This window comes from Vipera ursinii (assembly GCF_947247035.1).
Source record: "Vipera ursinii genome assembly, chromosome: 1".
NCBI classification, from domain to species: domain Eukaryota; kingdom Metazoa; phylum Chordata; class Lepidosauria; order Squamata; family Viperidae; genus Vipera; species Vipera ursinii.
Window position 1 is genome coordinate 275,315,131 of NC_139512.1, and position 18,740 is coordinate 275,333,870.

The 18,740-nt window shown below is 41.5% G+C and overlaps 1 protein-coding gene across 5 annotated transcripts in view; it reads left to right on the forward strand.

Moving 5' to 3' along the window:
* The window catches only part of SCAF8 (SR-related CTD associated factor 8), a 92,169-nt gene that overhangs the window by 19,440 nt on the left and 53,989 nt on the right, over positions 1-18,740 (forward strand). For 4 of the 5 annotated variants that reach the window (XM_083348118.1, XM_083348119.1, XM_083348121.1 and 1 more), the window contains 9 exons: positions 1,314-1,475; positions 3,606-3,762; positions 5,986-6,116; positions 9,754-9,930; positions 11,660-11,742; positions 12,397-12,511; positions 13,000-13,131; positions 13,461-13,573; positions 18,007-18,200. In XM_083348118.1, the coding sequence (XP_083204244.1) occupies positions 1,314-1,475; positions 3,606-3,762; positions 5,986-6,116; positions 9,754-9,930; positions 11,660-11,742; positions 12,397-12,511; positions 13,000-13,131; positions 13,461-13,573; positions 18,007-18,200 (1,264 nt within the window). The remainder of the gene's footprint in view (positions 1-1,313; positions 1,476-3,605; positions 3,763-5,985; positions 6,117-9,753; positions 9,931-11,659; positions 11,743-12,396; positions 12,512-12,999; positions 13,132-13,460; positions 13,574-18,006; positions 18,201-18,740) is intronic. The other variant, XM_083348120.1, reaches the window with a different exon arrangement.

Here is an 18,740-nt window from a genome sequence, read left to right on the forward strand (position 1 = left end):
TAGACCATCTATCTCCTTGAACAATAAGTAAATGATGTTCCATAGAATGAGAACATTCAGAGGAATCAGAATAGATTAACCCCAGCATGGCATTGGCTTGACATTCATTGTCCATAGGAGATTGCCTAGTAGTCTTATTGCATTTTTTTTAAGAGCACAGGTGGCAATGTCCATGCCTGGAGACAATAGTCTTGTTGCTTGTGCTGTCAAACCCAGTGTCATTCTATGTGAGCAAATTGTGAGCAATACAGTTAATACTAACAAACTACTCATGATGGTGTGATTTTTGATATTGGCCCTAATTGTCAATACATATTGTACAGTTTCAATTATTCCCATCACACCAAGGTATGATCTCAGTTCCAGAAAGACTTGACCTTATATAAAATTGGTGTCCAGCAATCATTTTCTAATTTGTCTTTTTGTTTCCATACAATCGTACCTTCAGAGATGATATAGTCTGATTAAGTTAACTTTAAGGTTAAGTTACTTCTGCCAAATATTGACATATCTTCTTCAATAATAATATTAGATAATTTGTCTGAGGGTAAATTATGGTGCACACTGATCCAAAAACACAGTGTCCAATCTAAAGTATCAGTTGCAGGGGGGACTTACTTCAAGTGAGTAGAGGTGCATTTCACAAATCATAGGTCTTATGCAAATTTTAAATACGATAGATCTCTGTGAGTGACAGTGAACATTACCATACTAGGTTTCCACTCCTTTCTGCTGTGGACTCTGACTTTCACTTTCAGTGCTTGGGCTTTAAACTGATAAGAATGAGTTGACAAGGGGAATGTCAATGTTTGCAGAATGATTTGTCTCATTTATCGGAACCTTGGCAGGGAACATCACAATGTTTCACCTTTTCCAGGGGAAAAGCATCCCCTCTGGTATTGAGCTTTATCTTAATTTTACACCCCCCCCCCAAATAATACCAGCTGGTGGCATAACTGCTGCATAGAGTACATCTTAGTAAAGTCATGCCTCTGATAAATTGCAGTGTTCCCCAGTACTAGCTGTGTTATTATCTAAATAGTTCAAAAAACTTAGAATATTTCAACTGTTAACATAAAAATGAAGGTACATTTCCCTAAAATTATTTACTATTACCTTTATATAAATGAAATTTAAATAATTGAAATTTTACAACAAGGAAATGTTACAAATGATTATAGCATACTCTGTGAAACACATTTTAATATAAAACAATACCATACTGGGGGAAAAAAGAGCATTCATAGTTTGTACAGATTTGCTAGCTAATAAATCTTATAGGAAATTTTCATTCTTATTGTATTTCTATGTAGTGTAAACCAGAATACAAGGTGCCTGGCTTATATGTCATTGACTCGATTGTACGGCAGTCTCGGCATCAGTTTGGGCAAGAAAAGGATGTCTTTGCTCCTCGGTTTAGCAATAACATCATTAGCACTTTCCAGAATTTATATCGTTGCCCTGGGGATGATAAGGTATGGATTCTTCTACATTTTACTCTTTTCCCAATAAATGATTTATTAATGTATAATTTATGTTAAAAATATAATTTTACAAAAAAAATGATGCATGTTTTTTTTTACTTGACAATGTTCCTGAGTAATAGATAATACTGTTTGTGAATTGGGAAGAAAATACTGCACATATCCTCACTGTATTCCCATGTGGGGTAAACATTGTTATGCAGAGTACTGAAAAAGAGCAGGAAATAATAATAATTAAAAAAACCAACAACAACAACCCCCCAGATTAAAAACAAAAAGAAAAGTAGATGTAGCTAAACCATTCACTATGTTTGTTGATATCATTCTGCCCTGCTGTACTTTGTCATGTTTCATATATTACTTTTCATTTTTAAAAAAATTCTCATTTCTCTCTTAAGAGCACATCAATTTATTATAGTCATGACTTTCTTCACCTTTCTTTTACTATATAACGTCATCCAACATATATTAATTTTTCAGTTTCAGTCTCATCAGTTCTTTCTGTATGACCAAACCATCTCATTGTATTTTCATAACGGTCACTGCCTTTTTATTCAGTCCATACTAATTCACTACTCATTGAATGATCATCTTTTTATGGTTATACTACATACCCTTCCTAAGGAATCTGGTCCCATTACATTTGGCTTTTATGTTTTCCTTGACATATTCAATTCTCAATCCAGTATAATCAAGTACTATTGGCATAAACACATTCTTTAACCCAGCCGTTTTTCTTTGTTTTGGAAAGAATCCTTTTTGCAACAGTTCAGATACTACTCGCTATCTTTCTACCGTCATTTTTTATGTTTTAAATTTTTTCCATTTTCACTCTTTTCAAAGGACACACACATTCATCTACTATTAACTTGCAGTATTCTGTTTCCCTTGAGAAATACAACTTCCTTGCTTTTCAGTAATTAATTTTCAGGTTGGTACTTCATACAAGCAAATGTCTATTTTGGAAAAATTATATCAATCAACATTTTCCAATATTTTTAGTACTATTTTTGATGTGTGGAACAAATGAAAGGGACATAATTTTATTGGGTAGTGAATTATAGATGGAAAATAATGTAATTGTTTATTGGTACTCGATTATCATTTCAACATATAGCATGTGAGCCATATTTTTGAACCCCATAGTGAAATCAAAAGAATAGACAGACTCTGGCTCTAGCAGGTGACGTAGTGCTGATTTTAATCTGCACAGGTATTGTATAATAAACATTGCATAATATATTCATAGCAAGGTAATACAATAATATTCTTATAGAATATATATAAAATTAAGCATAACAGTGCCTATACATTATGTATGTAAATGTGCTAAGCTCTATAAAATTGAGAAAAGGGAGTTTCTAAAGTTCTTAGGGATTTAAAATAACAGTTTAAACAGAATACTAAAGAGATTTACATTGGATGGAATCTAGGAACCCATAAACTAAATTCACTCAGGCAGTAGAATTTATTTTCTTCCCTAACCCCCAACTATTTTAATAGGTGTACAAGTAGCTGTAGAGGAAGGGGACATTAATCTTTCATTTTCAATAATAGAATTCGTTTCTGTTCTTACTTTCTAAGACTATGTGGCCACTGCTAGAAGATTCAGAATTTGAATCACTAGATACACTAGCTTCAAAATAGAATCACTAGAATCATTCAGTGCATTTGTAGGAATGAAATGAGAAAATCTAATACAAATTGAACATACATTAATTGTGTCACATAGACCAGGGGTCCTCAACCTCCAGGCCTCAGGCCGCTATCAGGCTGTGGCCTGTTTGGATCTGGGCCGTGTGAGCGGCTGGCTAGAGCACACACAGAGCTCTACTTGTGCGAGTGGGAGCCAGTTCCCCTCTTCCCCCCCCCGCCAGGCCGCCAAGCCATAAAGGTTGGGGACCACTGACAGACTATTTTTCATTCTCTAAAACTGGAGAAGTTTCATGATTTCCAGTCCTGATATAAAAAGGGCACTGAAATCTACAACACATTCCTGATCCTTGTAACCATGATAAGGAATCTTAAACATAGCCTCATAGTTTTATTTTAAAAGCTGTTTAACTTGGAATAGGGATTTGTATGATGTAAAGTCTAAAATGTCATTTCTTTCCTTCCTAGAGTAAAATTGTTAGAGTGCTCAATTTGTGGCAGAAGAATAATGTGTTCAAAAGTGAAATTATCCAGCCTCTATTGGATATGGCAGCAGGAATTCCTCCTCCAGTTGTTACTCCTGTTTTGCCAGGAACAACTGCTACTTTGAGTAATAATACACCAGGTAACAAGAACCCAACATTATCCTTTTGTTTTACATCCATGACAACTTTCCCTTTGTTACATCTTTTAAGATTTAAATTTGCAAGAATAATTGATTTTTGTTGCATTACTTTTTTCAGTTACATTCTTTCCTGATATGTATATATTTTTCCTTAAAATGTATTCTTTCCTGATATGAATAATAAACATATATTCAGATTTCTGGGTTTCTTTGGACAGGGACTTCCTTTATTTTTTATATTTTATAGCTTTTTTATATTTTATTTCTGATCTTTTGAAATATATTAGGTACACCATAACTAAGAGAAGGAAATGAAAAAAATATTTTTTTCTATAAGGATTTGAATGAACTGAATAATTAAATTGGTTAATGTTTGCTTGTGAAATTTCTGTTGGTAGAAAAATAGACTATAATTCAATATCAGCCAGAAGAGTCAAGAATTAAGACATATGCATACATGCCTAATGAAGATGGTTAAATTCAACCTTAAAAGTGCCATTGTTAAGAAGTTTATTTTTTCCAGGAAAATAACATATTTACACATTAGCCATTAGGGGTCAGCATATTCTACAACATTAAATACGCAACTCTAAATGACAGGGTTATGCTCTCTAAATAATACTGTAGCTTTTTATATATAAAATCATAGTTTATAACAGTATGATGATAGTGTTATAAATTGTTGATATCAAACCCATAGTTTGAAACCAGAGCACATTCTATCATGCAATATGTTGAGATTCAACAAATTGAAGAAGGATTTAACAATGATTGGCTGCACTCATAGGAAACCACTTTATGTTCGTTGAGCATAAAGAAAGCAGTATTGCAGGATACTTTTGCTGACTGCCAGCAGTTCGAGTCTCACCTGCTCAATGTTGACTCAGCCTTCCATCCTTCCGAGGTCGGTAAAATGAGGACCCAGATTGTTGGAGGCAATATGTTGACTTTGTAAACTGCTTAAAGAAGGTTGCAAAGCACGGTGAAACGGTATATAAGTCTAAATGCTATTGCTATTTCTTCAGAATAAGTCAAGGCACTGCTTTTAGATCATCTTTTCCTTATATTGGACAACATTGAATACCAAATCTTGATTACCCTCCTCAAACTCATTAAAAAATTTCACCCATTTTTGTTACATGGAACTTAGCCTTGGCTTGGAAGATAGGAGCTCTCAGTTAGAAGATCTATACATATTCCATAAAAACAAGATGTTTCTAGGCCAGATATAAATTGTTATTCAAAATTCCAACAAGCACAGGAGAGAATATTCTTGCCAACTGACAGCACATGGCTCAAACAAGATGTTCATAGGGCTCTGAAGGTCCGCTTCAAACTCAAACTGGAGAGGTAAATAGTTTGTTTTCTATAAATAGAGAATCAGAGAAAATAACTTTCTGTTCCAGAATTGACACATGACTTGGAGAATGCTTTGTCCTGTTGTTCACAGCAAACACAGAATCATGCTTCACAGCATTCTGTGTGAAAAATGACTATGTTAGCAATCTTTAATAGTAGGAGTACCAATAATAGATATTTGTAAGATGAATCTGGGATAAGGCTATCTACCTTAAAAATATGTGAAACAGGTAAAGCTGCCTTTCAGAAGTGGGCTTTGATCTCCTTTCGGTCGTGTAGAGTGCTGATCCACCCTGGGAATACTGCTATATTTTATTGCTTTTCTGTTCACTGTTATCTCCTGCAACCAAGATGAGTAGGTGGACTTATGTGAGGTACTGTCTGGTCACCAAAAGATAGACTTGATAAGCTCACTGTATTTAGTAAGGGAAGTAGTTTGAACTAGCAACCTAGTCACCCAAGAGTTGAGATACAAGGTACTTTACTGCACTAAATGTTAAACACTTTTTTCTGTTCTCATGTGTCCTGCTAATGGGGAGTTACAGTGGTATTCATATTAATGCATTGAACAATTGATACAGGAGGAGCTGAATTGGACTCAGATAAAGAATAGATGGGAGAAATTTGTTTATTTTATTTATATCACAACTTATTCAAGAGTTTCAGGTGCTTACAGAGCACTCCTGCTGTTTTTCCTTAAAAAATCCTGTGAAGTAGGTTGGGTTGAGAATGATTGTTTCAAAGTCATCCAGTTATTTTCTGTGGCTAAGAATGGATTAGATGAAATACAAATGTGATTAATCTCTTGCTATTTACTACTTCTTTCCAACGGTATCTAAAGATAACTGCTTGTCTTCTTTGCAGGAACTCCAGTGACTCCTGCTACTCCAGCCAATGTAATCCAAAGTTTACCTGATCCATGGGTATCTCAGATAACTAATACAGATACACTTGCTGCTGTAGCACAGATCCTGCAGAGTCCACAAGGCCAACAGGTAATAAGTCCATTTTGGTCCCTTATCCACCTAGAAATACATAATTCTGCTTCTCTGCTTCATATAATTTAAATTGCTATTGAAAAGTTAAAAACTAATTTTAATTTATTAATTTAATTTATTAATATTTCTATACCGCCCTTCTCCCGAAGGACTCAGGGCGGTGTACAGGGCAAGAATAAAAACACAGAATTACAAAAGTTAAAAAGTAATTAAATACATGCCCATAAAAACAGTTAATACATAATAAAAACCCCAATAAAATGATAGTAAAAACCCCACCAATCCCCCCTCAGGCCAGGCCGGCTTGTTCGAACAAGTATGTTTTTAGATCGCGGCGAAAGGAGTGAAGATCGGGCGCCGTCCGGAGCTCAACCGGTAACTGGTTCCATAGTTCCGGGGTGCCCACAGAGAAAGATCTCCCCCTGGGGGCCACCAATCTACATTCTCTGACCGGTGGCACCCTGAGGAGGCCCTCTCTGTGGGAACGCACAGGGCGAAGGGAAGTTGATGCCGGCAGCAGGTGTTCCCTAAGGTACTCCGGACCCCTGCCATGTAGGGCTTTAAACACCATTACTAGTACCTTGAATCTCACCCGGAAGACAACTGGTAACCAATGCAGCTCACGGAGCAGAGGTGTAACATGGGAGTATCGGGAGACTCCCAACACAACTCTCACAGCTGCATTCTGTACCAGTTGGAGCCTCCGGGTGGTCCTCAAGGGCAGCCCCATGTAGAGAGCGTTGCAGTAGTCTAGACGAGAGGTCACGAGCGCGTGAGACCGTGCATAAATCATCCCGGCTTAGATAGGGCCGCAACTGGCGCACCAGGCGAACCTGGGCGAAAGCCCCCCTAGTCACAGCCACTATGTGATCTTCCAAAGTGAGCCGTGAATCTAGGAGGACTCCCAAGTTGCGAGCCCTATCTACGGGGGGGTAATAATTCACCCCCCATAGAAAGAGATGGAATATCCGAATAGACCCGGGATGAAGGTATGCAAAGCCACTCAGTCTTGTCAGGGTTGAGTTGAAGTCTGTTCCTCCCCATCCAGACCCGAACCACCTCCAGGCAACGGGACATCACATTGAGGGCATCACTGGGGTGGTTTGGGGTCGAAATAAAAAGCTGGGTATCATCAGCTTACTGATGATACCCAACTCCAAAGCCACGAATGATCTCACCCAGCGGTTTCATGTAGATGTTGAACAGGAGAGGCGAGAGGACCGACCCCTGAGGAACTCCACAAACGAGAGACCTCGCGGTCGACCTCTGCCCTCCTGCCAACACCAACTGCGAACGTCCCTGGAGATAGGAGGAGAACCACTGTAAGACCGTGCCTCCCACTCCCAATCCCCTGAGACGCCGCAGCAGGATACCATGGTTGATGGTATCGAAAGCCGCTGAGAGGTCTAATAGGACTAGAACAGAGGAATGTCCCCTGTCCCGAGCCCTCCAGAGATCATTCATCAGCGCGACCAATGCCGTCTCCATGCTGTACCCGGGCCTGAAACCCGATTGGTACGGGTCTAGATAATCCGCTTCATCCAGGACCAGAGGGAGCTGATGCGCCACCACACTCTCAACAACCTTCGCAAGGAAGCGAAGGTTGGAGACCGGACGAAAGTTGTTCAATACAGCTGGGTCCAGGGCAGGCTTCTTGAGGAGAGGCCTCACCACCGCCTCTTTCAAGACGGCAGGGAAGCTACCCTCACTCAAAGAAGCTGATATAACTGCCTGGAACCAGCTGTGTGTCCTCTCCCGGGCTGCATAAACCAGCCAGGAAGGGCACGGGTCCAATAAACATGTGGTGGAGCTCAGCCTCCCCATAATCCTGTCCACTTCCTCCGGAGTCACAGAATCAAACTCCTCCCAGGTAATATCGACAAGACCGCCCGTGTCAATTTGTTTTGCATTTTTAAAATGTTTGCAATTTCTGTTTTTAAAGCAAATAACATGAATATCAATAAGTAATAAATACTGAATATGAACACTTGTCCCAATGCCTTTTATGCCAGAATTTTAAAGGGAAATATATAAATAAGGAACTTCCCCATCATCACAAGTATAAACAATTTTAGTAATTTATCACCTCTTAAAATACAACAAATGCCAGCTTATCTCTTAACTGTAAACAAGATCTTAAAACCTCTTTGTTCAGTCGTAGTCAGCAAAAGGCCATTAAAGGCTTACTAGAGATAATAATGTATCTGTTTTAACCCCAATCAAATAAACCAACTTTGTATTGCTTCCCTGTACCTTTAACAACCTTGATTTTTAATCCCCTCAAATAGTGTTTTAGAACTTGATTTCTTTTCATTTTTTCTGTATTCCTTCTCTGAAATTCCTTCAAAATTAACAATTCTCTCTTGCAAATCTAGTGCAGAAAAGTTATTTCAATAATTAACTTCTGTGTTATTTTTATATCTTTTTAAAATTATAAATACTTCATTTGGTTTCATTTGTATATACAGTTTATCATCTTTTTCATATTCTTATAGCTTGTCATTTTAAAATCCACATTCAAATCAATTTCAGTCTTGCCGGTAGAGCTTGTTCCTCTATGTAAAATTTATACACCATCTTTCTATGATAAGACATTCTTAAAATTCACTTCTGAGTCTATTGTTCACAAATATCCTTGAAAATATCCAGCATTAAAATATTTTGCTCCATTCTGAATTAACAAGTTGACTTCAAGTTTTGTTGTCCTTTAATTGTAATTTTTAGTTTCTTCTAGCCCAAACATGTCAAACTTGTGACATGTGACATTGTGCAATGTATCGGAACTTTTTCGCCATTGCCGGCAATGGGGTGGGCGTGGCTTCCCGATGACACGTCCGTCCTGTGCGTTGGCAGTTGACACCCCTGTTCTAGCCCCCTCTAGTGTTCAGCTTTCAAATTCCCATTTTTTTCATGTTTTTTTCCTAAGGAATCCAAACAACAATAATTTCCCATGGGAAGGATTCTTATAATTAATTACAAAATCTTATTTCAAATCTATCTGAACCTCTAGTCTGTTTTTAACTTTCAAAAATCAGTGCTCTAAACACTTTTTTGCTGTTAATTCCAAAAAGTATTTTTAATTAATCATTAAACTTATACTTGAAACTAATTTTGTTAAGGAGAAGAAGACTCATCCAGTGAATGCAGTAAAGATTTGGCCATTCTGGAAAAAAATAATATTTAAAAATCAGTAAAAAATAATAATTCCAAAAGCAATTAAGAAATAAAATTCAGCTAAGTATTATGTCCATATAGGCTATATTCAACTGTGAGCTTAGATGGAATCCCCTTTACTCCCAGCTACTGACATAAACTGACCATTAAAATCTCAGTAACTTCCCCCCCCCCCCCTCTGGAGAGATTTGCTAGCCATGATCCAACATCTGGCCACTGATTTCTACTGCAAATGATATCCCTGCTTTTTGCCCTGTCCTCACCAGTTTCTTTTGTAACTGCATTGAAGATTTCTTATATTTTACAAAATGTTTAAAATTTTAAAATTAGGAATTATGTGCTTGAAATTGAAGTTTTGATTGGGGATAGTTTGTCCTATCTTTCAAAGCAGTGCTAGAATTTATGCTTAATTCCAGATTTTATTTATAGCAAAACTATCTTCTTCCCAACTCCATTTCAGCTTCAGCAGTTAATACAGACATTGCAGATGCAACAACAAAAACCACAACCATCATTGCTTCAAGCACTGGATGCGGGTCTCGTCGTTCAGCTACAGGCTCTCACTGCTCAACTTACAGCTGCTGCTGCTGCCGCCAATACGCTCAATCCGCTAGAACAGAGTGTCTCTTTTAACAAGGTAGTTATTCGTAAGATTTCTAAACAAAAATTTGATTACAGTTATACTCAATCCTGCACAGTGTAGAAGCTTTTGTTGGATTCATTTCAGAGATTTTCTCTCTACAGTACTAGATGGGAAGTACAGTGGGATTTCATTTACTGAATAAGCCTGAGACCCTTAGTCATACTCCATTTCCCTTTCTGTGGTAATTTAAATATATACATAACAAAAATCAACTTGGTTATGAAGGAAAAAGGTTCATTTCTAATCTCAGGTTGAAAACTTGCTGACTAGTAGCGTTGTTGAGTTCTTATCTACAGCAGTTTCCATAAGAAGATAAAAGTTGTTCTAATCATGGAGTGGTAACATAATGAAATTTTCTATTTTATCTATCTTTTTTTCTTTTTTGTTTATTTTCTACTATATTATGTTTTGCTTGTTTTATCTTTTTTTCTTTTAAGTCTTAGCTTGATATGCTGTATGCCAGGGGTCCCTAAACCCTGGGCTGCAGCCCACTACCGGGCTGTGGCCTTTTCAAATTTGGGCCGCACACGCACAGCTCAACTTGCACAAGCAGCGGGCTGGTGGGCACACACTGTTCTCACCAGCCTTCCACTCGCGTGGCCCAGTTCCCCTTTCCCACCTCAGCCGAGCTACCAAGCTGCAAAGGTTGTGGACCACTGCTTTATATGACTGATACAAGAACCAGTTTGGTGTTGTGGTTAAAGCACCAGGCTAGAAACCAGGAAACTGAGTTCTAGTTCCACCTTAGGCACAAAATCAGTTGGGTAAACTTGGGTCAAGCATTCTCTCACTCAGCCCTAGGAAGGAAGCAGTGGCAAAGCACTCCAAAATCTTGTCAAAAAAATTGCAGGGACTAGTCTAGACAGTTCCCAGAAATATTTTTTTTAAAAAAAACTGACTCAAATGGCTAAAAGTAAAGAGACTGATACACTTTTTTTGTTGTATTCGTCAATGATTTTGTATTATCTTGACCATAGCTAAATTAATACAATAATAGTAGTAATAACTATACTTCTATTTATGTAGTACCTGATATGAATTTTTTCTTTCACAATCAGTTGACCAATATTAGCGTGACTTTTTTTTGTCCTCTTTTTGCAATTCTTGGTTTTCTATTGGGCACTAAACTTGCAGGTCTAAGTGCTTCATGGTTCTCTTTTTATCAAAACCTATCTTATAATTTTTAATTTTAGTAACGCAAGTCATGTCTTTGGAGTACATATAGATAATGTATATCAGTTAATATCCCAATTAAATATTTTGGTTTTTATATTTATGCATTTGTTTTACATCTATGGTAATATATATAAGTGAGACATAAGGTACTGTTTTAGAAAGAATATTGCGTACATATTTTGGTATCTGGGTGTTATAGTGTGTGTGTGTGTGTGTATATATATATATATGTATATATATATATATGTATGTGTGCGTACACAGACACACACACACAGACACAGACACACACACACACACACACACACACATATATATATATATATACATATATATACATACATATATATACATATATATACATACATATACATATACATATACATACATACATTACATACATACATACATACATACATACATATATATATATATATATATATATATATATATATATATATATATATATATGGAACATTAAAATATATCTAATAATGCTTTTCTTGTTCAACAATACGTTTTTAATGCATAATTTGTTTGCTCCTAGAAGCTGATAGATAGGTTTGGAGATTTTGGAGAAGAAACTGACTTGAATGAAGAGCCCAAAAAGGAAACTCCAACTTCTCAATTGTAAGTCTTAATTTGTGTTTGGAAACACCTTATTTTATATTTTGATTTGAACTTATTTTCAAAGTGAATCTGCAGTTAACTCAACTTCTAATTGCTTACCCAAATCCAGAGGCTTTTCACATATGCAAAATGGTTTTGGAGTATTTGTGACATTAACTGATATTGGAGAAAAGTTATAGAAATCATTTTTTTTTTAAAAAATGATTAGTTGGTGTTTTTTTTAAAAAAAATCAGGCAGATCAGATTTCCCCTACTTGAGTTTTCCAGTATATTTTAATCTTACTAAAATATTCTTAAGTTGTGGTCTTACACCGAGAAAGGGAGAAGAAGGGAGAGAAGTTGAAGATAAACCATAATTTCTTAAATCAACAGTTGAGTTCATTCAAGATATTAAGCTATAAGCTGTTGTTTAAAAATCACACTGTTGGATTCTCTGTGCCACATAAAGTGCAATATGATCTACTACAATGTTTGAATCCCATTAAAAACCCATTAGATCAAGCTTGTCTTCTTGTCTCTTCCTATTCTTACCATACTTCAAGAGAACATCAAATTCTGCTTCTACAAAGTTCTGTTGTATTCTTTAATGAATTCTAAATATATTTATACAGTTACTGTAAAACAATAGGGTAACTACTAAATTATGTATTTTAGGCCCCTTGTATCTGAGTCCGTGAACAATTCACTTTTTCATCAGCTAGCTGAACAACTACAGCAACAAAACTTTGAACATCTTCGACAGCAACTTCTAGATCAGCAGCCACCAAAGGTATACTATTTTTCCTACTTTTGGAAATACTGCATTTTTTAAATTTCTAAACTAACCACATGGCTTTAGGTTTCTAAATTTTTGAAACAACATGTTACTTTAGAAATTCCAAAAAAAGTATATTTGTTTTGCCATCTTGAATTCCCCTCAGCATTAGCTTCCTTTTCCTTCTTTCCCCCTTTTTTTGTTCAGTGTAACACTTGCTTATACTTCACTTGTTTATATTTGCACTTTAACTTCTAATCCTAACAATCTATTTGAACTTAGGATCTCTGTAGTTCCAGGACTATGGTTTGAAATAAAAGACTGAACTTTGCACACTTGTTTGCTTGCTTGTTAATGTTATCCAAAATTCCAAACATATTCCATAATACAAATTATATATTAGTTATTGAAACCCAGAGAGAGAGAGGTAGGTCATAGATAGGTAGAGAGACAGACATGTATTGCAGAGCTTGAGGCTAAAAAATAAACATTCTTCACTGCAGGTAAGCCCTGAGGAAACTCAAGAAGAAAATTTTGGTTCTGAGCATTCAGCATCACCTTCGCAAGACAGCAGTCACCAACAGTTTTTAGAAGTGGAAACAAAGCTTGACAGTTCAATGGATGTTCAACAACAGGTAAAATTTAGTATTTCTATTTAAATTATGAATTCAGTAGATCACAAAATTGTAAAATAAACACTATCCTATCTATAATCTTATGGATGTCTCTATACTGGGAATGTAAATATTAACATTAGCTTTGATGTCATAATATAATTTGTTGGAGAGCAGCATACTCTGTCCATGAGGACAATAAGGGCACGTCAAGATATTGAGTCAGAAGATTTTCCTAGATATAAACTGATATATTCAGGAATATATGAAAAAAAAATCTTCATAAACACATATAGATAGGAATGAATATAATTTCCAATATGTTGGCATCTCACTTGCTCCCTATTTAGGACATGGATATAGATGAGGCCCAGGAGGTTGTAGAACAAGAAGTCTTCGAGCAAGAAGAAAAGAAACCAGCAGTTCTTTCAAGATCACGAACGCGCTCAAGATCACGTTCAAGGTTTCTGTAACTTTTATTACAAAGATATTTGTCTTCCTGCTTAAAACCCATAGTTGGTTTCTTAATATTCATAATATTAATATTCATAATATTCATAAGAATTGTCTTATGAATATTATGTTTTACATTGACAGAATTTACCGTATATACTTGAGTATAAGCCGAATTTTTCAGCCCACTTTTCGGGCTGAAAAACTCCACTTCGGCTTATACTCCAATCAACAAAAAAAAAAGAACTGTCCCTTCGTTCGGAACAGGCTGCTGAGAGAAGGGAGCGGCAGAACCTTGCAGAGCTGGCGGCAGTCCAGCGTTGTTTCTCCCCCTCGTGCGTGCGTGTGTGTGTCAGACCCATGGGAATGGCTGGTAGGGAAGCGGCATTCCGGCATTCCCCCCCTTCCTGTGTGTCGAGCCCACGGGGCTTGACACACAGAGAAACGCAAATGCCGGACTGCCGCCACCTTTACTAGCCATTCCTGCGGGTCTGACACACACACACACACACACACACACACACACACACACACAAACACACACACACACACGCACAAGGGGGAGCACGAGGGGGAGAAACAACGCTGGACTGCCGCCAGCCCTGCAAGCCTCTGCCGCCCCGGCGTTGGTGGTCGAGCTCTTCGGAGCCGGCAGAGAATCTCCCGCAGGAGGAGGTCGCGGCTTTCTCTCTTGCTTTGGACTGCAAGGATTTAAACTCCAGGAACAAATCCCGATGGAAGTTTTTTTTAAAAAAATACTCCTCCGGGTCGGACAGGGGACCGAGGCTGAGGTCTAGGGGTAGTGGGGGGGGGTCGCGGACATAGATGGGCTCAAGTGGAAGCCAAGCAGCCCTCCCGAATCTGGGCTTCTGGACGGAGCAGCCGGTGGTGCGTTTCAAAAAGCAGAAAAGTTGGATTTTGAACATTTCAGAGGCCGTGGGTCAAGCAGGCTACGCTTCCCCGGGCGCTGCAACGGCACCCGTTTTCCCCGGCGAGTTTTCCCTACCTGGCCCCTGCAGAATCGCGGCGGCGCCCCTGGAGAAGCCTACCCCGAGGCTGCGGCCGATTTTTCCTTCTCCAGGCCTCTGCCGCCTGTTTCTGTCTGACACACACACACACACGCACGAGGGGGAGAAACAACGCTCTGGGCGGCAGAGGCCTGGAGAAGGAAAAATCAGATTACCCCTTCCACACGTAAAACTTCCAGTTTAATTACAAAGGAAGAAGAGAGAAACTTAGATCAACAGCTCACCTTCCTTTTCCTCTAGGTTGCAAGGGGAAAAATAAAAATCAAAGATCCTTGGAAGTAATGGTTGGAAAAGTTTGCAAGTCTTTGGGAAAGTTCAAGAAGTGAAAGGAATACCCTCCTCTTGAAAGACCAGATAAGGCAGACAGGGAGATGAAGAGTTCAACCGAGTTTCCTCTTTTGTTCAGGCTCCCCGATCAGACAAAGAACTAGCCAGCGGCAGGTTTCTCCCCTTTTCCCTCCCATCTCTCTTCCCCCAACCCTTGGGTCCCACAGCAACTCACGAACTCCAGCCGCCCCTTCTCCTTCGAAAGGTCTAGATCCCGAGATAAGATATATACAGAAATATACATAAAGAGAGAGACGGACGCAGGCTGTTGCTTTTTCGCCTCATCCCTGGCTTCCAGTTCAAAACTTCCCTCTAAGTGAGCCTCCCAGAAAAACAAATCTTCATGGAGGCGGAGGAGGCAAGGAGAATCCCTCCGATCGTTGTTTCCGGCAAATGCACCTCTTTGTTTGGGTCCCCTTTGACAGGCGCGGAGAACGATCTCCCCTCGCAATTCGGCCGGGTGGGCGCCGGGAGTCCTCTTCCCGTACCCAAGGACGAAAACCGGGGCTTTCAAGAACCCGGGATGGGAGCCGGGGAGTGGAAGGGCTACTACTCAAAGCGCCGCGCTGGGAGGAGGGAGAAAGGGAAAAGGGGGGAGGGGGAGGAAAACGGGAAGCAAGTTTTGGGTGAAGCCTCTTTCCTTTCACTTTTGGAAGCGCATCCAGGCGAGGAGAACAAAAGCGTCGCCTTGGCCGGGACTCGGCGCGCTGCTTTAGACAGAGAGGAAGGAGGGAGGGAGGGAGGGCGCACGCAGGCAGAGAGGGTTTGGTCAGGGTGGCGGCGGCGGCGGCGGACACGGGGAGCTGAGGCGCCGTCCGGTAGGTAGAGGCCGTTATGGGAAGGAGGCGGGAGAAGGGATGTGTGGGGGAAGTACAGGGGCCATGTAAACGGAGTACGTGCGGCGCCGCGCGGGTCTGATAGAACTGGGCCGGCAACGGGTGCTTGTGAAGCGGCTGAGGGCTGGCTAGGAAGGGGGCGGCGGCGGCGCTGGCGTTTTGCGGGTGGGACAAGGCTCTCGAGAGAGAACATGGTGGAGGCGGAACCGACCCCGCCGCTCCCTGCAGGGGAGAGAAGCCGGGCAAGCGCTGCTCCAGTCCTCGCTCTTCTTCCCTCTCCCGATTTTGCCTTCCTCTCCAAGATAAGTTCGAGCGGTAGGGGAAAGTTAGAGCCCCTTTCTGAGGCCGCCCCTTACTTGGGATTGTTGGGCGAGAAGGCGACGTGGGCATGGAGGAGGAAGTAAGTCGCGCTTTACTCGTCACTGCGGGGCGGGGAGAAAAAAAGTTCTTGCCGGCCGGACTTGGATGGCGGCAGCGGCATCAGCTGGGAGCCGCAGCCCCGCCTAGTCCGGCTGAGCTGAACCAGCTCAACACAAAGCGATCGGGCCTTTCCTCCCCCCCTTTCCCTCCCCCCTCCCACTCTAGGGCAGAGATCCCCTTCCTATCGCTTGGGGCCTTTCGTCTCTTTGGCTCGCCAGGGCTGGAGCGGCGAGAGCGAGCGGCAGAGGAGAGATGGTGGCCTTTCCTTCCCTTCCCTTCCCTTCCCTTCCCTTCCCTTCCCTTTCCTTTCCTTTCCTTTCCTTTCCTTTCCTTTCCTTTCCTTTCCTTTCCTTTCCTTTCCTTTCCTTTCCTTCCCTTCCCTTCCCTTCCCTTCCCTTCCCTTCCCTTTCCTTTCCGTTAGAGAGCTACCTTCGTGATTACAATGTGGAGTGGCCGACTGAGGCTGAAAGCACATTAGGTAGCACTTGAGACATGCAGGCAAATCCTGCTAAAGGGCTTTTCCCCCCCCCCACTGGATCCGTGCTCCGCAAGCCTCTGCCGGCGGCAGGGCGCGGATCCAGCCGGCGGCAGAGGCTTTTGGAGCACGGATCCAGCCTCCGCCGGCATGCAGGCAAATCCTGGTAAAGGGCTTTTTCCCCCCCCCACTGGATCCGCGCTCCGCAAGCCTCTGCCGGCGGCAGGGCGCGGATCCAGCCGGCGGCAGAGGCTTTTGGAGCACGGATCCAGCCTCCGCCGGCATGCAGGCAAATCCTGGTAAAGGGCTTTTCCCCCCCCCACACTGGATCCGCGCTCCGCAAGCCTCTGCCGGCGGCAGGGCGCGGATCCAGCCGGCGGCAGAGGCTTTTGGAGCACGGATCCAGCCTCCGCCGGCATGCAGGCAAATCCTGGTAAAGGGCTTTCCCCCCCCCCCACTGGATCCGCGCTCCGCAAGCCTCTGCCGGCGGCAGGGCGCGGATCCAGCCGGCGGCAGAGGCTTTTGGAGCACGGATCCAGCCTCCGCCGGCATGCAGGCAAATCCTGGTAAAGGCCTTTTTCCCCCCCCACTGGATCCGCGCTCCGCAAGCCTCTGCCGGCGGCAGGGCGCGGATCCAGCCGGCGGCAGAGGCTTTTGGAGCACGGATCCAGCCTCCGCCGGCATGCAGGCAAATCCTGGTAAAGGGCTTTTTCCCCCCCACTGGATCCGCGCTCCGCAAGCCTCTGCCGGCAGCAAGGCACGGATCCAGCCGGCGGCAGAGGCTTGTGGAGCACGGATCCAGCCTCCGCCGGCATGCAGGCAAATCCTGCTAAAGGGCTTTTCCCCCCCACTGGATCCGCGCTCCGCAAGCCTCTGCTGGCGGCAGGGCGCGGATCCAGCCGGCGGCAGAGGCTTGTGGAGCACGGATCCAACCGCCGGCGACAGAGGCTCGATCCGCCATTCTGCAAGCCTCCGCCGCCGGTTAATACCCTGTATTCAGCTCTGGGAAGTGGGGGGAAGGGGGAGAGAGGGGGAGTTTGAGAGGAGGGGGAGGGGGAGCTCCACGGTGCAAAAATAAAGCCCTGCCGCTCTTCGCGTTGCTTGCCCCGTTGCTTGCCCGACTGGCTGTCACGGGACCGCACGGATCGCCTCGCTCCCACCGGCAGCTGATTCCTTCGAGTTTGGTCTCGAGCGATTTTGCATTTTCTCCAGTGCTGAAAGCCACTCGGCGGATCCCACCCTCGGCTTATACTTGAGTCAAGAACTTTTCCCAGTTTTTGGGGGTAAAATTAGGGGTCTCGGCTTATACTCGAGTCGGCTTATACTCAAGTATATACGGTAATTGATTATTTTGTAGGTCACCAAGAAAAAGAAGGTCAAGATCACGGTCTGGTTCTCGAAAGCGTAAACACAGAAAGCGCTCGCGTTCTAGATCAAGAGAAAGAAAGAGGAAGTCATCAAGGTCATACTCAAGTGAAAGAAGAGCTAGAGAAAGAGAAAAAGAAAGACAGAAAAAAGGGTTACCTCCTGTCCGATCAAAAACACTAAGTGGTATGTATGTTTGTTTGGGTTTTTTCTGAAATGTTTGTAGTACATTTTCATTTTGGTCCAAGATTCTCAGTGTCTGTATTTTCTTTCATTAAAATTGCATTACCACTTCTTAAATGGGTAAATTTCAGCATGATTCTTCCTAGTAGGTAGAATAGTTTGACTTCTGTATAACACTCTCTAGAATCTATAAATCAAGGAGAAACTGGAGAAGCAGAACTATTACTATTATTGCTAACTTTAAAGATCTTTTGCAGGCAATGCCATGATATTTGAGGGGGTGTATGAGGGACCTGTCTCCATAATATAACTTGCTTTCATTCCTCCCGGCCCATAAAAGAGAGGCAATTCTGTAGAAATTGCAAAAACCAATTGCAATCGGGATTGTTAGCAAATCTTCCCTCACTGTAGCTATCTTAATCAGGATTGTTATTTCCTTGCCAGTAACTCTAAGAAGAAAATGACAATCCTATCTTTAGAAACCATGTTTTCATGAGTCTCCTGGAGACAGGATCTTAAAACTTTCCTTCACTGCTTATCAAG